Here is a 24,372-nt window from a genome sequence, read left to right as displayed (position 1 = left end):
AACGTTTAAGAGACATTTGGACAGACACATGAGCAGTCAGTGAACCAGAGGGATATGGCCATGTGCAGGCTGATGGGATTAGTTTGGAATGACCTCATGGTCAGCACAGACATGGTGGGCCGAAGGGCCTGTTCCTGTACTAGACTGTTCTGTGTTCCATGATTTGCTTCTCTCTGTTGTTCTTTGTTTTTCTGTATCTCTCTCTCTCTCTCTCTGTCTATCTATCTCAATGATCTCTCTCTGTTCACTGCTTATTTATCTATTTTTATCTCACTCAACTTTTCCATCTCCGCACTGGCGTCTTTCACCATCTCTCTTTTGTTTTGTCTTTTGATCCCTTTCTCTCCATCAGAATCTCCCCCCTCTCTCTCCCAGTCTTTCTCTTTCTGTTGGTCTCTCTTCCTCCGATCTCTCTCTCTCTCTCTTCCTCCGATCTCTCTCTCTCTCGTTCTCTCAGTGGAATCAGTCTGTGTGTGATGATGCTATTACAGAAGGTGGGGTGGGGGGGTGTCAAGTTGGGAGGAGGCTTCAGAGGGCCTTGGATAGAGCAGGAGCAGAGAGAGATTCTAACAGGACTATTGTGTGTATGTACTCACTGTAACTGGAGAAGCAAGAAGACAAAGCATTTCTTAAATCTTAAGATGTGGAGATTTAGTGATGGTGCCAGCATTGACTCTCAAGGGGCAGTGATTGTGGTGTCTCTTGTTGGTGATGGTCATTAATTGGCTTTTCTGTGGCGCGAATGTTACTTACGACTTGTCAGCCCACGACTGGGTATTGTCCAGATCTTGTTGCATTTGAACACGGACTGTTTCAGTATCTGAGGAGTCACGAATGGTATTGAACATTGTGTAATCATCAGAGAACACCCCCACTTCTGACCTTATGATGGAGATTTTCTGAAGCAGCTGAAGATGGTTGGGTCGAGGTTATTAATGTGGATTTCCTGATGATCTTTGAGAAAATCTCTCCTGAGAGACTGTTCCCTGAAGATGCAGCTGATGAAACTGAAGATCCCTGATTGGTCAGGATTGAAACAGTGAGCACAGCTACCTGGATTACACCTCTTCCCACCCTACCTCTTGCAAAAATGCCATCCCGTATTCCCAATTTCTCCGCCTCCGCCATATCTGCTCCCAGGAGGACCAGTTCCATCACAGAACACACCAGATGGCCTCCTTCTTTAGAGACCGCAATTTCCCTTCCCACGTGGTTAAAGGTGCCCTCCAACGCATCTCATCCACATCCCGCACCTCCGCCCTCAGACCCAACCCCTCCAACCGTAACAAGGACAGAACGCCCCTGGTACTCACCTTCCACCCTACCAACCTTCGCATAAACCAAATCATCCGCCGACATTTCCGCCACCTCCAAACAGACCCCACCACCTGGGATATATTTCCCTCCCCGCCCCTTTCCGCCTTCCGCAAAGACCGTTCCCTCCGTGACTACCTGGTCAGGTCCACGGCCCCCCCCCCCCCCCCCCCGCCCCCCACCTACGACCCACCCTCCCATCCTGGCACTTTCCCCTGCCACCCAGGAACTGTAAAACCTGCGCCCACACCTCCTCCCTCACCTCTATCCAAGGCCCTAAAGGAGCCTTCCACATCCATCAAAGTTTTACCTCTACATCCACCAATATCATTTATTGTATCCATTGCTCCCGATGCGGTCTCCTCTACATTGGGGAGACTGGGCGCCTCCTAGCAGAGCGCTTTAGGGAACATCTCCGGGACACCCGCACCAATCAACCACACCGCCCGTGGCCCAACATTTCAACTCCCCCTCCCACTCTGCCGAGGACATGGAGGTCCTGGGCCTCCTTCACCGCCGCTCCCTCACCACCAGACGCATGGAGGAAGAACGCCTCATCTTCCGCCTCGGAACACTTCAACCCCAGGGCATCAATGTGGGCTTCAACAGTTTCCTCATTTCCCCTTCCCCCCACCTCACCCTAGTTCCAAACTTCCAGCTCAGCACTGTCCCCATGACTTGTCCGACCTGCCCAGCTCCTTTTCCACCTATCCACTCCACCCTCCTCCCTGACCTATCACCTTCATCCCCTCCCCCACTCACCTATTGTCCTCTATGCTACTCTATCCCCACCCCCACCCTCCTCTAGCTTATCTCTCCACGCTTCAGGCTCTCTGCCTTTATTCCTGATGCCCGAAACGTCGATTTCGCTGCTCCTCGGATGCTGCCTGACCTGCTGTGCTTTTCCAGCACCACTAATCCAGAAAGTGAGCCCAAAGGGTCAATCCAGGAGCAGGCCTTTCGAGAATGGAGCAGATACCACATCAGACCCACTGTGATCTCATCGAATGGCAGGCCATCACTGAGGGGTTGTTTGGGACACACTTTCTCCTACTCTCTGTGGTTTGTCAAGAGGCTGCAGGCAGGAGACAGATGGAGGAATGGGCAGGAAGTAAATGGTTGCGTCTTGTGAGGATCGATGCTGGGTCTCACGGTATTCATGAACAACCCTGAAGGTTACATTTTTTTTCAATTAGATTCCCTACAGTGTGGAAACAGGCCCTTTGGCCCAACCAGTCCACACCGACCCTCCGAAGAGTAACCCACCCAGACCCATTCCCCTCTGACTAATGCACCTAACACTGTGGGCAATTTCCCATGGCCAATTCACCTGGCCTGCACATCTTTGGACTGTGGGAGGAAACCCACGCAGACACAGGGAGAATGTGCAAACTCCACACAGACAGTCACCCAAGGCTGGAATCGAACCCATGTCCCTAGCGCTGTGAGGCAGCAGTGCTAAACACTGAGCCACCGTGCTGTCCTAAATAGAATGCGAACCCACACATTTGCTGCTGATACACTCAGGAACAGTGTGGGCAGAAACACCAAATCATAAAGAGATTCAATGAAGGTGCAGAATCTGTGACTAATGTGTTCTCACATCGACAGATGTGAAATCACCCACTCTGCACAGAAAAGGGATTCTCTCCAGCACTATTCTTACAATGTCATCAAAATGTACAGAGAAAGATCCCAAAGACTAAATAATGGAATTAGAAAGGGTGGGGTTTTTTTCCCCTTTATTTTCTCTTTGATCAGATGACACTCAGGTTTCTTTGTTGAAAGATTTCCAGCTCTGAGATTCCAGAGACTTGGCTGAAAGAGGGACAGCACTGGCAGCTGAATGTGCCAGGATTTTGATGTTTCAGGTGTGATAGAAAAGGAGGGAAAAGAGTGAGAGAGTTGCATGGCTGGTAACGGACTACCTCACTGCTGTACTGAGGGAGGATACATCAGAGGGCTCGTGCGGTGGGGCAGTATGGGTAGAACTCAGGAATGGGAAAGGTGAAATTACAATACCACAGGCCTCTCAACAGCCAGCAGGAAGTAGAGGGGAGACGATGTAGACAGATTTTGGTAAGAACAGCTGGGTTGTTGTGGTGGGTGATTTTACCTCCCCCCACAGTGACTGGGACTCACTATGTGCTGGGGCTTGGCATGGGGCAGAACTTGTAAAGACCATTCAGGAGGGCCTCTGGACACAAAACCTAAACAGTCCAATGAGGGAAGGAGTAATACTGCACCTGGTTTTGGGAAATAGGCCCAGCAAGATCAGTGGAGGAGCATTTCTGAAGTAGTGACCATAATTATGTGAGTTTTAACATACTCAGGGATAAGGATAACAGCTTCCCTCGGGTGATGGTGTTAAACTGGAGGAAGGAAAACTGAAACAATATTGGGCAGGAACTGGAGAATTTTATTACAGGCTGTTGTTTGAGGGTAAATCTATATCAGACATTGGGGAGTATTTCAAACAGCAGTTGATAAGAGTTCGGGAGCAGCACGTTCCCGTGAGAATGAAGGAGAGGTAAGGGAAGTTACATGAACCTTAGGTGACCAGGGACGTTATGACCTTGGTCGGAATGAAAAAGGAAACATTCATTAGGTCTGGGCGGATGGGAACTGCTGAAGCCCTTGAAGTATATAAGGAAAGTAGGAACAAACTTAAACAAGGAATTAGAAGGGCTAACAGGAGGCATGAAAAACCATGAGTAAACAGGATTAAGGAGAATCCCAAGGCTTTTTATACAGATATAAAAAGCAAGAGGGTAGCCAGGGAAAGGGCTGGCCGACTCAAGGACAAAGGAGGGAATCTATGTGTGGAGCCAGAAGAGGGGGGTGAGGTTCTAAAGGAATACTTTGTGTTGGTATTCACCAAAGAGAAGGAATTGGTGGAGGATAATCTCAGGGAAAGGAGTGTTGCGTTTCTAAGCCAAGTTGCTATTAAAAAGAAGGAAGTGGTACGTGTCTTAAAAACTATTAATGTAGCTAAGTCCCTAGGTCCTGATGAGATCTATCCCAGATTATTGAGGAAGGCAAGAGAACAAATTTCTGGAGCATTGACACACATCTTTGTATCCTCTTTGGCCACAGGCAATGTCCCAGATGACTGGAGAATAGCCAATGTTGTCCCATTGTTTAAGAAGGATAGCAGGGAGAATGCAGGAAATTATAAGCCTGTGAGTCTCACGTCAGTGGTAGATAAATTATTGGAAAAGGTTCTCAGGGACAAGATCCAGATGCATTTGGAAGCAAATGGACCTATTAGTGATAGACAGCATGGTTTTATTCCTGATGAAGGGCTTTTGCCCGAAACTTCAATTTCGAAGCTCCTCGGATGCTGCCTGACCTGCTGTGCTCTTCCAGCACCACTGATCCAGAATCTGGTTTTGTGCAGGGGAAGATTGTGCCTCACTAACTTGATTGAGTTTTTTGAGGAAGTGAAGAAGATGATTGATGAGGGAAAAGCAGCTGATGTTGTCTACATGGACTTCATGGCAGACTGGTACAAAAGGTGAAGTCACATGGTATCAGGGAACTAATTAGTGTGTTTGTGGACAATACAAAGATTGGTGCTGATGTGGATGGTGAGGTGGATTGTCAGAGGACACAGCAGGATATCGATCAGTTGGAGGCATGGGCAGAAAGATGGCAGATGGAGTCTAATCCGGACAAGTGTGAGGTGATGCATTTTGGAAGGTCAGGTACAGGTGGGAATTATACAGTGAATGGCAGAACCCTTTGGAGTATTGCTGTGCAGGGGGGTCTGGGTGTGCAGGACCACAGATCACCGAAGGTGGCAGTGCAGGCAGATAAGCTAGTGAAAAAGGCCTATGGCATGTTTGCCTTCATTGGAGGGGGCATTGAGAATAAGTTTGGACAAGTTATGCTGCAGCTTTATAGAACTTTAGTTTGGTCAGACTTGGAATATTGCATACAGTTCTGCAACCACACTACCTGAAGGATGTGAATGTTTTGGAGAGAAAAGGTTTCCCAGGATGTTGACTGGCATGGGGGGATTTTAGCGATGAAGGAAGGTTGGATAGACTGGGTTGGTTTTCACTGGAACACAGTTCGAGGGGCGACCTGACAGAAGTTTATAAAATTGTGAATGGCATGGATAGTGTGGGAAGTACGAGGCTTTTACCCAGGATGGAGCGGACTATTACTCAGGGACACAGGTTAAGGTACAGAGGGGGGGGGGGAGTTGAAAAGAGATGTGAGAGACAAAAGGAGCTGCCTAAGGAGGTGGTGGAAGTAGACACATTAGCAACATTAAGCAACACCTGGATAAATACAGGCAGAGGAAAGGGAATAGAGGGATACGGATCCTGTAAGGGAAGACAGGTTTAGTGTGGAAGGGCAAAACGTATCAGCGCAGGCTTGGAGGGCCGAAGGGCCTGTTCCTGAGCTGGATCGTTCTTTATTTTTTGTGTACAACTTAACTGCCCAATCAGAACTCCAGCTTTAGGGACCGCAATACGAGAGAACATTTATCATCATTGCAGAACATGCCGGAAAAACGCAGCAGGTCCAATTTCTGTGAGCTCCTCTTCTGAAGACGTTTACCAGCCTCACAAAGTTAACTCTGTTTTCCTCTCCACAGACACTGCCAGATCTGCTGAGTTTCTCCAGCACATTCTGTGTTTGTTTCTGATTTCCAGTATCGGCAGGATTTTGCTTGTATTGAGGAATTTGTCAGATTTTAGCTGTTTATCCCACACTTGGAGAGGGTGCAGTTTAAATTCACCCAAGACACCCAGGACTGCAAGGGTTAAATTCCAAGGCTTGGTTACACAGGACACATGGAGTTAAGGAGATTTAATGGAATAAATTAATTAAATTGTTGAAGAGCTTCATGGCGACAAATGGATGAACAGAGAGACACAACAATAGAGAGACACAACAATAGAGAGACACAACAATAGAGAGACACAGCAATAGAGAGACACAACAATAGAGAGACACAGCAATAGAGAGACGCAACAATAGAGAGACGCAACAATAGAGAGAGGCAACAATAGAGAGACGCAACAATAGAGAGACGCAACAATAGAGAGACACAGCAATAGAGAGACGCAACAATAGAGAGACGCAACAATAGAGAGACACAACAATAGAGAGACACAACAATAGAGAGACACAGCAATAGAGAGACACAACAATAGAGAGACACAGCAATAGAGAGACACAGCAATAGAGAGACACAACAATAGAGAGACACAACAATAGAGAGACACAGCAATAGAGAGACACAGCAATAGAGAGACACAACAATAGAGAGACGCAACAATAGAGAGACACAACAATAGAGAGACACAACAATAGAGACACAACAATAGAGAGACGCAACAATAGAGAGACGCAACAATAGAGAGACACAGCAATAGAGAGACACAAAAATAGAGAGACACAACAATAGAGAGACACAACAATAGAGAGACACAACAATAGAGAGACACAACAATAGAGAGACGCAACAATAGAGAGACACAACAATAGAGAGACACAACAATAGAGAGACACAACAATAGAGAGACACAGCAATAGAGAGACACAGCAATAGGGAGACACAACAATAGAGAGACACAACAATAGAGAGACACAACAATAGAGAGACACAACAATAGAGAGACACAGCAATAGAGAGACACAGCAATAGGGAGACACAACAATAGAGAGACACAACAATAGAGAGACACAACAATAGAGAGACACAGCAATAGAGAGACACAACAATAGGGAGACACAACAATAGAGAGACGCAGCAATAGAGAGACACAACAATAGAGAGACACAACAATAGAGAGACACAGCAATAGAGAGACGCAACAATAGAGAGACGCAACAATAGAGAGACACAGCAATAGAGAGACACAACAATAGAGAGACGCAACAATAGAGAGACACAACAATAGAGAGACACAACAATAGAGACACACAGCAATAGAGAGACGCAACAATAGAGAGACGCAACAATAGAGAGACGCAACAATAGAGAGACGCAACAATAGAGAGACACAACAATAGAGAGACACAACAATAGAGAGACACAGCAATAGAGAGACACAACAATAGAGAGACACAGCAATAGAGAGACACAACAATAGAGAGACACAACAATAGAGAGACACAACAATAGAGAGACACAGCAATAGAGAGACACAACAATAGAGAGACGCAGCAATAGAGAGACACAGCAATAGAGAGACGCAACAATAGAGAGACACAGCAATAGAGAGACACAACAATAGAGAGACGCAGCAATAGAGAGACACAACAATAGAGAGACACAACAATAGAGAGACACAACAATAGAGAGACACAACAATAGAGAGACGCAGCAATAGAGAGACACAACAATAGAGAGACACAACAATAGAGAGACACAACAATAGAGAGACACAGCAATAGAGAGACGCAACAATAGAGAGACACAGCAATAGAGAGACACAACAATAGAGAGACACAACAATAGAGAGACGCAACAATAGAGAGACACAGCAATAGAGAGACACAACAATAGAGAGACGCAACAATAGAGAGACGCAACAATAGAGAGACGCAACAATAGAGAGTCACAACAATAGAGAGACACAACAATAGAGAGACACAACAATAGAGAGACGCAACAATAGAGAGACGCAACAATAGAGAGACACAACAATAGAGAGACACAACAATAGAGAGACACAACAATAGAGAGACACAGCAATAGAGAGACGCAACAATAGAGAGACACAGCAATAGAGAGACACAACAATAGAGAGACGCAACAATAGAGAGACACAGCAATAGAGAGACACAACAATAGAGAGACGCAACAATAGAGAGACGCAACAATAGAGAGACGCAACAATAGAGAGTCACAACAATAGAGAGACACAACAATAGAGAGACACAACAATAGAGAGACGCAACAATAGAGAGACGCAACAATAGAGAGACACAACAATAGAGAGACACAACAATAGAGAGACGCAACAATAGAGAGACGCAACAATAGAGAGACGCAACAATAGAGAGACGCAACAATAGAGAGACACAACAATAGAGAGACACAACAATAGAGAGACACAGCAATAGAGAGACGCAACAATAGAGAGACACAACAATAGAGAGACGCAACAATAGAGAGACGCAACAATAGAGAGACGCAACAATAGAGAGACACAACAATAGAGAGACGCAACAATAGAGAGACGCAACAATAGAGAGACGCAACAATAGAGAGACGCAACAATAGAGAGACGCAACAATAGAGAGACGCAGCAATAGAGAGACACAGCAATAGAGAGACGCAACAATAGAGAGACACAACAATAGAGAGACACAGCAATAGAGAGACGCAACAATAGAGAGACGCAACAATAGAGAGACGCAACAATAGAGAGACACAGCAATAGAGAGACGCAACAATAGAGAGACACAACAATAGAGAGACACAGCAATAGAGAGACGCAACAATAGAGAGACACAACAATAGAGAGACGCAACAATAGAGAGACACAACAATAGAGAGACGCAACAATAGAGAGACACAACAATAGAGAGACACAACAATAGAGAGACACAACAATAGAGAGACACAACAATAGAGAGACACAACAATAGAGAGACACAGCAATAGAGAGACACAACAATAGAGAGACACAACAATAGAGAGACGCAACAATAGAGAGACGCAACAATAGAGAGACGCAACAATAGAGAGACACAGCAATAGAGAGACGCAACAATAGAGAGACACAACAATAGAGAGACACAGCAATAGAGAGACGCAACAATAGAGAGACGCAACAATAGAGAGACGCAACAATAGAGAGACACAACAATAGAGAGACGCAACAATAGAGAGACGCAACAATAGAGAGACACAACAATAGAGAGACACAACAATAGAGAGACGCAACAATAGAGAGACGCAACAATAGAGAGACGCTACAATAGAGAGACACAGCAATAGAGAGACACAACAATAGAGAGACACAACAATAGAGAGACGCAACAATAGAGAGACGCAACAATAGAGAGACGCAACAATAGAGAGACACAGCAATAGAGAGACGCAACAATAGAGAGACACAACAATAGAGAGACACAGCAATAGAGAGACGCAATAGAGAGACGCAACAATAGAGAGACGCAACAATAGAGAGACGCAACAATAGAGAGACGCAACAATAGAGAGACACAGCAATAGAGAGACGCAACAATAGAGAGACACAGCAATAGAGAGACGCAACAATAGAGAGACGCAACAATAGAGAGACGCAACAATAGAGAGACGCAACAATAGAGAGACGCAACAATAGAGAGACGCAACAATAGAGAGACGCAACAATAGAGAGACGCAACAATAGAGAGACACAACAATAGAGAGACGCAACAATAGAGAGACGCAACAATAGAGAGACGCAACAATAGAGAGACGCAACAATAGAGACGCAACAATAGAGAGACGCAACAATAGAGAGACGCAACAATAGAGAGACGCAACAATAGAGAGACGCAACAATAGAGAGACGCAACAATAGAGAGACGCAACAATAGAGAGACGCAACAATAGAGAGACGCAACAATAGAGAGACACAACAATAGAGAGACGCAACAATAGAGAGACGCAACAATAGAGAGACGCAACAATAGAGAGACGCAACAATAGAGAGACGCAACAATAGAGAGACACAGCAATAGAGAGACGCAACAATAGAGAGACACAACAATAGAGAGACACAGCAATAGAGAGACGCAACAATAGAGAGACACAGCAATAGAGAGACGCAACAATAGAGAGACACAGCAATAGAGAGACGCAACAATAGAGAGACGCAGCAATAGAGAGACGCAACAATAGAGAGACGCAACAATAGAGAGACGCAACAATAGAGAGACGCAACAATAGAGAGACGCAACAATAGAGAGACGCAACAATAGAGAGATGCAACAATAGAGAGACGCAACAATAGAGAGACGCAACAATAGAGAGACGCAACAATAGAGAGACGCAACAATAGAGAGACGCAACAATAGAGAGACGCAACAATAGAGAGACGCAACAATAGAGAGACACAACAATAGAGAGACACAACAATAGAGAGACACAGCAATAGAGAGACACAGCAATAGAGAGACACAGCAATAGAGAGACACAGCAATAGAGAGACACAGCAATAGAGAGACGCAACAATAGAGAGACACAACAATAGAGAGACACAACAATAGAGAGACACAGCAATAGAGAGACACAACAATAGAGAGACACAGAAATAGAGAGACACACCAATAGAGAGACACAGCAATAGAGAGACACAACAATAGGGAGACGCAACAATAGAGAGACGCAACAATAGAGAGACGCAACAATAGAGAGACGCAACAATAGAGAGACGCAACAATAGAGAGACGCAACAATAGAGAGACGCAACAATAGAGAGACACAACAATAGAGAGACACAACAATAGAGAGACGCAACAATAGAGAGACGCAGCAATAGAGAGACACAGCAATAGAGAGACGCAACAATAGAGAGACACAACAATAGAGAGACGCAACAATAGAGAGAAGCAGCAATAGAGAGACACAACAATAGAGAGACACAACAATAGAGAGACACAACAATAGAGAGACACAACAATAGAGAGACGCAACAATAGAGAGACACAACAATAGAGAGACGCAACAATAGAGATACGCAACAATAGAGAGACCCAACAATAGAGAGACACAACAATAGAGAGACACAACAATAGAGAGACGCAACAATAGAGAGACACAACAATAGAGAGACACAACAATAGAGAGACACAACAATAGAGAGACGCAACAATAGAGAGACACAACAATAGAGAGACGCAACAATAGAGAGAAGCAGCAATAGAGAGACACAACAATAGAGACACAACAATAGAGAGACACAGCAATAGAGAGACACAATAATAGAGAGACACAACAATAGAGAGACACAACAATAGAGAGACGCAACAATAGAGAGACGCAACAATAGAGAGACGCAACAATAGAGAGTCACAACAATAGAGAGACACAACAATAGAGAGACACAACAATAGAGAGACGCAACAATAGAGAGACGCAACAATAGAGAGACACAACAATAGAGAGACACAACAATAGAGAGACACAACAATAGAGAGACACAGCAATAGAGAGACGCAACAATAGAGAGTCACAACAATAGAGAGACACAACAATAGAGAGACACAACAATAGAGAGACGCAACAATAGAGAGACGCAACAATAGAGAGACACAACAATAGAGAGACACAACAATAGAGAGACACAACAATAGAGAGACACAGCAATAGAGAGACGCAACAATAGAGAGACACAGCAATAGAGAGACACAACAATAGAGAGACGCAACAATAGAGAGACACAGCAATAGAGAGACACAACAATAGAGAGACGCAACAATAGAGAGACGCAACAATAGAGAGACGCAACAATAGAGAGACGCAGCAATAGAGAGACACAGCAATAGAGAGACGCAACAATAGAGAGACACAACAATAGAGAGACACAGCAATAGAGAGACGCAACAATAGAGAGACGCAACAATAGAGAGACGCAACAATAGAGAGACACAGCAATAGAGAGACGCAACAATAGAGAGACACAACAATAGAGAGACACAGCAATAGAGAGACGCAACAATAGAGAGACACAACAATAGAGAGACGCAACAATAGAGAGACACAACAATAGAGAGACGCAACAATAGAGAGACACAACAATAGAGAGACACAACAATAGAGAGACACAACAATAGAGAGACACAACAATAGAGAGACACAACAATAGAGAGACACAGCAATAGAGAGACACAACAATAGAGAGACACAACAATAGAGAGACGCAACAATAGAGAGACGCAACAATAGAGAGACGCAACAATAGAGAGACACAGCAATAGAGAGACGCAACAATAGAGAGACACAACAATAGAGAGACACAGCAATAGAGAGACGCAACAATAGAGAGACGCAACAATAGAGAGACGCAACAATAGAGAGACACAACAATAGAGAGACGCAACAATAGAGAGACGCAACAATAGAGAGACACAACAATAGAGAGACACAACAATAGAGAGACGCAACAATAGAGAGACGCAACAATAGAGAGACGCTACAATAGAGAGACACAGCAATAGAGAGACACAACAATAGAGAGACACAACAATAGAGAGACGCAACAATAGAGAGACGCAACAATAGAGAGACGCAACAATAGAGAGACACAGCAATAGAGAGACGCAACAATAGAGAGACACAACAATAGAGAGACACAGCAATAGAGAGACGCAATAGAGAGACGCAACAATAGAGAGACGCAACAATAGAGAGACGCAACAATAGAGAGACGCAACAATAGAGAGACACAGCAATAGAGAGACGCAACAATAGAGAGACACAGCAATAGAGAGACGCAACAATAGAGAGACGCAACAATAGAGAGACGCAACAATAGAGAGACGCAACAATAGAGAGACGCAACAATAGAGAGACGCAACAATAGAGAGACGCAACAATAGAGAGACGCAACAATAGAGAGACACAACAATAGAGAGACGCAACAATAGAGAGACGCAACAATAGAGAGACGCAACAATAGAGAGACGCAACAATAGAGACGCAACAATAGAGAGACGCAACAATAGAGAGACGCAACAATAGAGAGACGCAACAATAGAGAGACGCAACAATAGAGAGACGCAACAATAGAGAGACGCAACAATAGAGAGACGCAACAATAGAGAGACGCAACAATAGAGAGACACAACAATAGAGAGACGCAACAATAGAGAGACGCAACAATAGAGAGACGCAACAATAGAGAGACGCAACAATAGAGAGACGCAACAATAGAGAGACACAGCAATAGAGAGACGCAACAATAGAGAGACACAACAATAGAGAGACACAGCAATAGAGAGACGCAACAATAGAGAGACACAGCAATAGAGAGACGCAACAATAGAGAGACACAGCAATAGAGAGACGCAACAATAGAGAGACGCAGCAATAGAGAGACGCAACAATAGAGAGACGCAACAATAGAGAGACGCAACAATAGAGAGACGCAACAATAGAGAGACGCAACAATAGAGAGACGCAACAATAGAGAGATGCAACAATAGAGAGACGCAACAATAGAGAGACGCAACAATAGAGAGACGCAACAATAGAGAGACGCAACAATAGAGAGACGCAACAATAGAGAGACGCAACAATAGAGAGACGCAACAATAGAGAGACACAACAATAGAGAGACACAACAATAGAGAGACACAGCAATAGAGAGACACAGCAATAGAGAGACACAGCAATAGAGAGACACAGCAATAGAGAGACACAGCAATAGAGAGACGCAACAATAGAGAGACACAACAATAGAGAGACACAACAATAGAGAGACACAGCAATAGAGAGACACAACAATAGAGAGACACAGAAATAGAGAGACACACCAATAGAGAGACACAGCAATAGAGAGACACAACAATAGGGAGACGCAACAATAGAGAGACGCAACAATAGAGAGACGCAACAATAGAGAGACGCAACAATAGAGAGACGCAACAATAGAGAGACGCAACAATAGAGAGACGCAACAATAGAGAGACACAACAATAGAGAGACACAACAATAGAGAGACGCAACAATAGAGAGACGCAGCAATAGAGAGACACAGCAATAGAGAGACGCAACAATAGAGAGACACAACAATAGAGAGACGCAACAATAGAGAGAAGCAGCAATAGAGAGACACAACAATAGAGAGACACAACAATAGAGAGACACAACAATAGAGAGACACAACAATAGAGAGACGCAACAATAGAGAGACACAACAATAGAGAGACGCAACAATAGAGATACGCAACAATAGAGAGACCCAACAATAGAGAGACACAACAATAGAGAGACACAACAATAGAGAGACGCAACAATAGAGAGACACAACAATAGAGAGACACAACAATAGAGAGACACAACAATAGAGAGACGCAACAATAGAGAGACACAACAATAGAGAGACGCAACAATAGAGAGAAGCAGCAATAGAGAGACACAACAATAGAGACACAACAATAGAGAGACACAGCAATAGAGAGACACAATAATAGAGAGACACAACAATAGAGAGACACAACAATAGAGAGACACAACAATAGAGAGACACAACAATAGAGAGACATAGCAATAGAGAGACACAACAATAGAGAGACACAGCAATAAAGAGATACAGCAATAGAGAGACACAGCAATAGAGAGACACAGCTGGGGAGTCAGCATTTGGTGAACATTTGATTGAGACGTCCCAGGAGGGAATTAGGGAAGACTTTGCTACACTAAGGTAATGTAGGCCTGGGTCTGTCTTAGGGTGTGCGCTTCCATGTTGATTCAGTCACCCGATATAGAAATGGAGAGGTCTAGGAATGGGAGGGAGGAGTCTCGGCACCACCTTCCTAACCTGCAATCTTCTTCCTGACCTCTCCACCCTCGCCCCACTCCGGTCCATCACCCTCACCTTATCATGCTCACCTTAACCTTCTTCCACCTATCACATTTCCGACGCCCCTCCCCCAAGTCCCTCCTCCCTACCTTTTATCTTAGCCTGCTGGACACACTTTCCTCATTCCTGAAGAAGGGCTCATGCCCGAAATGTCGATTCTCCTGCTCCTTGGATGCTGCCTGATCTGCTGCCCTTTTCCAGCAACACATTTTCAGCTCTGAGTCTGTCTTACTCAGATAGTGATTAATGTTTAATTGATTGTTAGTTTTATTTCAGGACAAATAGATTCTAATTTGGGATAGGGTGCAAAGCTTGGAGTACAGAGATGGGTTACTGATCTGCCCTGATGTGACTAACCTGTACAAGCTCCAGAGTGTGAGAAAGTACTTCTCCTTTGCTCCAATACTGAATTTCTCTAGACCAGCAACTCCCACTGATCCAGAGTCAAACATCCCAGCCCAACCATGACCCCCAGATCTGAGGCCTCAGACTCCCTGAGCTGACCACTAGGACTTCCAGATCTCCCTCCCTACCCTCCATCCACTCCACTCTCACCCTCATTGGCCAGTGTCTCCCTTTCTCACTCCCTCACTCGCTGTTTCGCCTCAGGATCAGTGGCTCAGTGCCATTCCCACGGAGCCAGGAAATGCCACAAGCCAAGTATGAACAGAAGCCAAATTTAGCAAAAGTGGACTAGAAGTAACAATTTGGAGGTACATCAGTGTCAGAGCAGAGGGATTTATTCAAGAGGTTCACAGGAACTGTGTTCCCACAAAGAGAAAGGGTGCGATGGTCAGATTCAGAGCTTGGATGTTGAGGAGACTACTGGGTAAGACAGGACATAAAAAGAAAGCTTGTGACCAACAATCAGAACTCAATGTTGTCACAGGCCCAGGGCAATATGAAAACCAAGGGGTGAATTTAAAAAAATAGTTAGAAAACTCAAAAGAGGGTACGCAACAGTGACTCCTGGGGTATTTCAGGAAACAGTGCTTAGATTACAGCTATTCACAACATACACGTTAATGATTTAGATGAGGAACAAAATATAATATCTCCAAATTTGCAATTGACACAAAACTTGGTGGGAGGGTGAGGTGTGAGGAGCATATAGAGCTAGTAGGTAATTGCAACAAGCTGAATGAGTAGGAAAATGCACGGCAGATGCAGTACAATGCAGATAAATGTGAGATTATCCGCTTTGGTAACAAAAACAGGAAGGCAGATTACTATCTAAACTGGTGAAGGGGAAGGTGTGCTGAGGTCTGGGTGCCCTTGTACACCAGTCACTGAGAGTAAACATGCAGGGCCGGCCGGCAGGGAAGGAGCAAAATGATATGTTGGCCTTTGGAACAAGAGGATTCGAATACAGGATAGTGAAGAAGGCACTTGGTATGCTTGTCTTTATTGGTCAGAGCATTGAGTACAGGAGTTGGGAGGTCATGTTGCAGCTGTACAGGACATTGGTTAGGCCACTTTTAGAACACTGAATACAATTCTGGTCTCCCTCCTGTAAGGAAGGATGTTGTTAAAGTTGAGAGGATTCAGAAAAGATTTACGAGGATGTTGCCAGTGTTGGAGGATTTGAGCTACAGGGAGAGGCTGAACAGGCTGGGGCTGGTTTCCCTGGAGAGTCAGAGATTGAGGGGTGGCCCTGTAGAAATTTATAAAATCAGGAGGGGCATGGATAGGGTAAATAGACAAAGTCTTTTTTCCCAGGTTATGGGAGTCCAACACTGGAGGGCATAGGTTTAGGGTGAGAGGGGAAAGATATAAAAGAGACCTATGGGGCAACATTTTCACACAGAGGGTGGTATGTGAATGGAATGAGCTGCCAGAGGATGTGGTGGAGGCTGGTACAGTTACAACATTTAAAAGGCCTTTGGATGGGTATATGAATAGGAAGGGTTTAGAGGGAAGCGAATGACATGCTGGCAGGTGGGACGATGTCTGGCAGATGCAGATGAGGTGTACTGAAGAGTCGGTTTCCCTGCTGAATGACACCAGGTCAGAAACAGGGGGTAACTTGCTGCAATTGTACAGGACCTCACTTGGAATTCGACCCTCAGGTGACTGTCTGTGTGGAGTTTGCACACTCTCCCCGTGTCTGTGTGGGTTTCCTCCAGGTGCTCCGGTTTCCCCCCACAGTCCAAAGATGTGCACTTTAGGTGGATTGGCCATGCTGAATTGTCCTGTAATATCCAGGGATGTGCAGGCAAGGTGGGTTTGCCATGGGAAATGCAGGATTACAGAGATAGGATGGGGAGGGGGAGTTGGGGTACTCTTTGGAGAGTTAATGCTGACCCAATGGGCTGAATTCCTCTTCTTGCACTGTAGGGATTCTATAATTCTGTGAATATTATCTGCATTTCATCTCCTTATCTGAGGAAGCATGTTCTAGTTATTGAAGGCTTTCTAGACTAATTCCTGGGATGGCAGGACTGACAATATGAAGAGTAACTGGATTGGTGAGGACTATATTCACTGGGATTTTAACAGGACTGGACAGGATAGATGCAGGAAGGATGGTCTGGATGGCACGTGGGTCCAGTACTGGGGTCACACTCGAAGGATATGGGGTTGGCCATTTGGGGCTGAGATGAGGAGACATGTCTTTAACCAGAGAGTGCGGAGCCTGTGGGATTCACTGTCACAAAAAGTGGTTGAGGCCAAAACATTGAATGTTTTCAAGAAGGAGGGAGATATAGTTCTTGGGGATAAAGGGATTAAAGGGTATGGGGAGAAAGTGAAAACAGGATGTTTAGCCATGATCATATTGAATGGCAGAGCAGGCTCGAAGGGCCGAATGGTCTACTCCTGTTCCTGTTTTGTATGTTTCTGTGAAACATTTTGTTGACTGAGACAGAGATGTTGGGCTTACCCAGTGAACTGTCTGGGAACTGACTGACCGACTGACTGAAGGGATTGGCCATTTGGGGCTGAGATGAGGAGAAATGTCTTTAACCAGAGAGTGCGGAGCCTGTGGGATTCCTGTTGTCAAGAGGTGAGAGGGAGGCGCTCTCCCTTTTTAAAGGAGCAGCAGAGGGAGAGGCCATGATGAGGAGCAGAGACTGCTGGGTATATATTTGTGCAGTGGCTGAATCCTGAGACACAACACTTGGAGTGTCTCCCCCACCCCGTCCTCCTCTTACCAAAGAAATGGACTCTCGTGTGTTGCTAAGATAATGCCTCTCAATTTATGAGTGTATTGTGTGATAGATTACTATCATTTCTAATATTACTGGCTAGCCTACCTTCATATTGGATCCTCTCCTTCCTTATTTCTCTCTTTGTTATCCTCTGTTTGTTTTTGTAGCCTTCCCAATCTTCTGATTTCCCAGTGCTCTTGGTCACTTTATAGGATCTCTCTTTTTCTTTTGATAGATTTCCTGACTTCCTTTGTCAGCCATGGCTGTCTAATCCCTCCCCGGATAGTCTTTCTCTTCTTGGGGATGAACCTCTGTACTGTGTCCTCAATTTTACCCACAAACCCCTGCCATTTTTGCTCTACTGTCTTCCCCATGAGGCTCTGCTTCCAGTCTATTTTCGTCAGTTCCTCTCTCATGCCCTCACAATTATCTTTGTTTAACTGTAACACCATTACATCCGATTTTGCCTTCTCTCTTTCAAACTGCAGACTGAACTCTACCATATTATGATCACTGCCTCCTAAGTGTTCCCTTACTTTAAGATCTTTTATAAAGTCTGGTTCGTTACATACGAGGGAGGTGGGGAGGCTGCAGAAAGATTTAGACAGTTTGGGAGAGTGGTCCAGGAAATGGCTGATGAAATTCAATGTGAGCAAATGCGAGGTCTTGCACTTTGGAAAAAAGAACACAGGCCTGGACTATTTTCTAAATGGTGAGAAAATTCATAAAGGCAAAGTACAGAGGGATCTGGGAGTGCTAGTACTGGATTCTCTAAAGGTTGACTTGCGGGCTGAGTTCAGAAAGCAAATGTAATGTCATTTATCTCGAGAAGGTTGGAATATAAAAGCAGCGATGTGCTACTGAGACTTTATAAAGCTCTAGTTAGGCCCCATTTGGAGTACTGTGTCCAGTTTTGGTCCCCACACCTCAGGAAGGACATACTGGCACTGGAGCGTGTCCAGCGGAGATTCACACGGATGATCCCTGGAATGACAGGTCTAACAGATGAGGAACGGCTGAGGACCCTGGGATTGTACTCATTAGAGTTTAGAAGATTAAGGGGAGATCTAATAGAAACTTACAAGATAATGCATGGTGCAGAAAGGGTGGACGCTGGGAGGTTGTTTCCGTTAGGCGAGGAGACTAGGACCCGTGGGCACAGCTTAGAATTAGAGGGGGTCAAATTAGAACGGAAATGAGGAGACAGTTCTTCAGCCAGAGAGTGGTGGGCCTGTGGAATTCACTGCCACAGAACGCAGTGGAGGCCGGGATGTTAAATGTCTTCAAGGCAGAGATTGATAAATTCTTGATCTCGCAAGGAATTAAGGGCTACGGGGAAGAGTGCAGGTAAATGAAGTTGAAATGCCCATCAGCCATGATTAAATGGCAGAGTGGACTCGATGGGCTGAATGGCCTTGCTTCCATAGAACATACAACATCACAGCGCAGTACAGGCCCTTCAGCCCTCGATGTTGCACCGCCCTGTCATACGAATCTGAAGCCCATCTAACCTACACTATTCCATGTTTCCACTTCTATGTCTTATGGTCTACTCTGCCCAGGGATTCCTTACGAACACAGTGTCATTTAGAGTAAATTTGGTGTTTTTTTTTCAGATGGTGATGATGAGCCCGATCTCCCCAAGATCACTTGCTTCAGCAAATTGACCAATCAGGCTGCAAATGACAGAATCATCTGTGAACTGATTGAACCAATCACTGAGAGCGAGACACTCAACATCACTTTCAGGCAAGCAATGTCGACAAAGGGGGAAATGGTGAGAGATGTGTACCCCAAAGGGGTAATGGTGACAGATGTTTATCCCTACTTGGGGTAATGATGAGAGATATTTACCCCGAAGGGGTAATGGAGAGAGATATTTACCCCACAGGAGGTAATTGTGGGAGAGACATAGAGTTGTACAGCATGGAAACAGACCCTTCGGTCCAACCTGTCCACGCCGACCAGATATTCCAACCCAATCTAGTCCCACCTGCTAACACCCGGCGCATATACCTCCAAACCCTTCCTATTCATATACCCAGCCAAATGCCTCTTAAATGTTGCAATTGTACCAGTCTCCACCACATCCTCTGGCAGCTCATTCCATACACGTAACACCCTCTGCGTGAAAACGTTGCCCCTTAGGTATCTTTTATATCTTTCCCCTCTCTCCCTAAACCTATGCCCTCTAGTTCTGGACTCCCCCACCCCAGGAAAAAGACTTTGTCTGTCCATGCCCCTCCTGATTTTATAAATCTCTATAAGGTCACCCCTCAACCTTCGATGCTCCAGGGAAAACAGTCCCAGCCTGTTCAGCCTCTCCCTGTAGCTCAGATCCTCCAACCCTGGCAACATCCTTGTAAATCTTTTCTGAACCCTTTCAAGTTTCACAACATCTTTCCGATAGGAAGGAGACCAGAATTGCACACAATATTCCAACAGTGGCCTGACCAATGTCCTGTACAGCCGCAACATGACCTCCCAACTCCTGTACTCAATACTCTGACCAATAAAGGAAAGTATACCAAACACCTTCTTCACTATCCTATCTACCTGCGACTCCACTTTCAAGGAGCTATGAACCTGCACTCCAAGGTCTCTTTGTTCAGCAACACTCCCTAGGACCTTACCATTAAGTGTATAAGTCCTGCTAAGATTTGCTTTCCCAAAATGCAGCACCTCACATTTATCTGAATTAAACTCCATCTGCCACTTCTCAGCCCATTGGCCCATCTGGTCCGGATCCTGTTGTAATCTGAGGTAACCCTCTTCGCTGTCCACTACACCTCCAATTTTGGTGTCATCTGCAAACTTACTAACTGTACCTCTTATGCTCGCATCCAAATCATTTATGTAAATGATGAAAAGTAGAGGACCCAGCACTGATCCTTGTGACACTCCACTGGTCACAGGCCTCCAGTCTGAAAAACAACCCTCCACCATCACCCTCTGTCTTCTACCTTTGAGCCAGTTCTGTATCCAAATGGCTAGTTCTCCCTGTATTCCATGAGATCTAACCTTGCTAATCAGTCTCCCATGGGGAACCTTGTCGAACTGAAGTCCATATAGATCACATCTACCGCTCTGCCCTCATCAATCCTCTTTGTTGCTTCTTCAAAAAACTCAATCTAGTTTGTGAGATATGATTTCCCACGCACAAAGCCATGTTGACTATCCCGAATCAGTCCTTGCCTTTCCAAATACATGTACATCCTGTCCCTCAGGATTCCCTCCAACAACTTGCCCACCACCGAGGTCAGGCTCACCGGTCTATAGTTCCCTGGCTTGTCTTTACCGCCCTTCTTAAACAGGGGCACCATGTTAGCCAACCTCCAATCTTCCAGCACCTTACCTCTGACTATGCCAAAGAGGTAATGGTGAGAGATATTTACCCCAAAGTGGGTAATGGTGAGAGATATTTACCTCACTGAGGGTAATGGTAAGAGATATTTATTCCAAAAGGGGTAATAGTGGGAAATATTTACTAAATGGGTAATTGTGAAAGATATTTACCACCACTGGGGATAATGGTGAGACATATTTACCCCACTGGGGGAGATGGTGTGAGATATTTACCCCAAAGGTGTAATGGTGAGATATTTACCCCACTGGGGTAATTGTCAGAGGTATTTACACCAAAGGGGTAATGGAGGGAGATATTTACCCCAATGGGGTAATTATGAGAGATTTTACCCCCAGCGGGGCTGATGATGGGAGATTTTTACATCCACTGGGGGTAATGAGATATTTACCCCAAATGGGTAATGGTGAAAGATATTTACCCCAAAAGGGTTAATGGTGGGAGATATTTACCCCAAATGGAGTAACGGTGAGAGATATTTACACCAAAGGGTAATGGCAGGAGATATTTACCTCCACTGGGGGGTAATGGTGTGAGATATTTACCTCCACTGGGGGTGGCAGAAAAAGATGTTTATCTCCAAGTGAAAGCCAGTTAACCCGTGTCGGGTGTAAACAAGGAGAGAGGTCCTGCCCTTCCCTTCCTCAACTGAGGGACTGGTTTCTGGGTGTTTCCATCTGCTCAGAGTCATGTGTCTGTGGGTTTAAGTCTGTCTCAGACTCTCTGGAATATTCCAGTGCACACAGTAACCTCTTGGTACACTGTGACAGAGAGCCCCTCTCCAACCAAATGTCAGCTCATTTTGCTTAATGTCTGGTTTTGGGATAATGTTGGAAGCTATGATTAAAGATGTTCTAATAGGGCAATTGGGCAAGCCCAAGGTAATCAGGCAGAGCCTCCATGGTTTTGTCAAAGGGAACTAATTGATTGGAATTCTTTGAGGCAGTAATGTGTGCTGTAGATAAAGGGGACCCAGTGGATAGATTACATTTTCAGGAGACATTTGATGAGGTGCTACCTGAAAGATAATTACTGAGAATCGAAGCTCATGGTGTCGGGGGGGAGGGGGGGGGGAGGGGGGGGGGGGGGGGGGAGTAAGGTATGTGGCTGTGAAGGAGCCCACAAAGGGATATGGGTAGGTTCGATACATGGGAAAAGATTGAGCAAATGGAGGATAATGTGGGAAAGTGTGAAATTAAAATATAGCAGACAGAATAAAAACAAACCAAATTATCTAAACGGTGAGAGGTTGCAGGGCTGGGAGATACAGTAGGATCTGGGTGTCCTGGTGCATGGATCACAGGAGGTTAGAATGCAGGGACAGCAAGTCATCAGGAAAAGATCGAATGTTGTGTTTTATTGTCGGGGGAATTGAAAATAAGAGCAGGGAGGTGAGGGTTCACTCATACAGGGTATTGGGGAGTCTGCAACTGCAGTACTGTGTACAGGAGGATGTTAATGTGTCGGAGAAGTTCCGAGATGATTTATTAGACTAATCCCTGGATTGACGAGATTGCCAGGTGAGGAAAAGACAAACAGGCTAGGCCTGTATCCTCTGGGGTTCAGAGAGTCAGAGGTGACTTAATTAAAATGGATTAGATCCTGTGGGGAGTTGAGCAGGTGGATGTTAAAAGGAGGCTTCCTCATGGGGGGAGAATCTGGAACTAGGAGTCTCTTTATAAAACACAGAGGGCACCCATTTCAAACAGGGGTGAGGAAATATTTTTCTCTCTCAGACGGTTGAGAGTGTTTGGGATTCACTTCCTCAAAAGGCGGTGGATGCAGAATCTTTAAATATTGTTCAGGTCGAGCGAGATAGATTCTTTATTTACAAAGGGGATGGAAGATTGTCAGGGAAACGCAGGAATGTAGAGTTCTGGCTAAAGTCAGATCAATATCTCCCCCTCACTCCACCCAGGGCCCAGAGTGGTTCCCATCACCCCTTCCCCTGGCCACCCCCCCATAGCCTGGACCATCCTCCCCCCCGGGTCTCAGGTTGGGCAGCATGGAGGGTGAACCAGCGAAGGGCAGTCAGTAAATAACTGAGGCCCAGGTTAAAGCCTGAGGAAAGGGAAGTTGCCCCAGGAGGCCCAGAGGGAGAGAGTGTCTCAGGGCCTGCCAGTGGGATGGCGACCTCTCAGTGACCAACATAATGTCCAACAGAAGAGGATGGGGTCAGAGTCTAACTCCTGACCCCACTGCCATTGTCCACGATACCATCAAAGTGAACCAGCAAAGACCTTGTCCAACCCCAGCGCCTGCTCAATGTGCCTGTTCATCTCTCTATCGCGGGTGAGTGGAGACAGTCACCTGTAAAGGGGAGGGGGAGACGGTCTGGGTGTGAGCGGGGACTCAGGGCTGTGGGCTGAAGATTGACCTGCCAAGCCAGGAGGGTGGTCTGGTCAGTACACAAACCCCAACATGAGCTCTGTGTTACCCCCACAGTGAGGACAATGTGCTGGAGAGCTGTCAGATCAGGCTGACAGAGACACGCAGCTGCAGTGTGGAAGCTTCACGGTTCACCCTCTTCAATCCGTGCTGTATCCGGGTCAGCAGATCGGGATCACTGGAACGGGATCTGTGTGTGCTCAACAAACAGATCGTTCACATGGGTAAAAACATCGACAATTCACAGCACACTCATCGACTACTCCCTCACACTGAGAGAGACAGGGACAGAAGGAGGGAGAGACACTGAGGGAGAGTGTATGTGTGGGGGGAGAGGAGGAGAGAGTGTGTGGAGAAAAAGGGAAGGTGAGAGAGAGACAGAGAGAGTCAGAGAATAAACCAGAGAACAATACTAAGAGAAGGAGTGTGTGTGAGAATGTGTGTGAGTGTGAGAGTCTAGACATGTGTCTGAGTGAATGACTGTGAGTCTGTGTGGGGGAGTCCCAGTGAGGGTGACTCCAGGTTAATGTGTGTCTGTGTGAATTGGGGCGGAATGTGAGTCCGGATGAATGTGAGTCTGGATGAGTGAGAGTCCGGATGAGTGTGAGTCACA

General features: G+C 45.5%; 2 protein-coding genes across 3 annotated transcripts in view; one reads left to right on the top strand and one right to left on the bottom strand.

Moving 5' to 3' along the window:
- The window catches only part of LOC122558013 (ciliogenesis and planar polarity effector 1-like), a 445,779-nt gene that overhangs the window by 363,912 nt on the left and 57,495 nt on the right, over positions 1-24,372 (bottom strand). The window lies entirely within an intron of this gene.
- Positions 1-24,372, top strand: part of il7r (interleukin 7 receptor) — a 55,311-nt gene that overhangs the window by 4,441 nt on the left and 26,498 nt on the right. For both annotated transcript variants that reach the window (XM_087975297.1, XM_087975292.1), the window contains exons 2-3: positions 19,624-19,756; positions 23,817-23,983. In XM_087975297.1, coding sequence (XP_087831423.1) covers positions 19,624-19,756; positions 23,817-23,983 — 300 coding nt within the window. The remainder of the gene's footprint in view (positions 1-19,623; positions 19,757-23,816; positions 23,984-24,372) is intronic.

This window comes from Chiloscyllium plagiosum, unplaced genomic scaffold (genome assembly GCF_037043375.1).
Source record: "Chiloscyllium plagiosum isolate Xiang-an unplaced genomic scaffold, Cpla_swu_hap1 HiC_scaffold_2, whole genome shotgun sequence".
NCBI lineage: Eukaryota > Metazoa > Chordata > Chondrichthyes > Orectolobiformes > Hemiscylliidae > Chiloscyllium > Chiloscyllium plagiosum.
The sequence above is the reverse complement of the archived record's forward strand: the minus strand, read 5'-3'. Positions and strand labels throughout refer to the sequence as shown.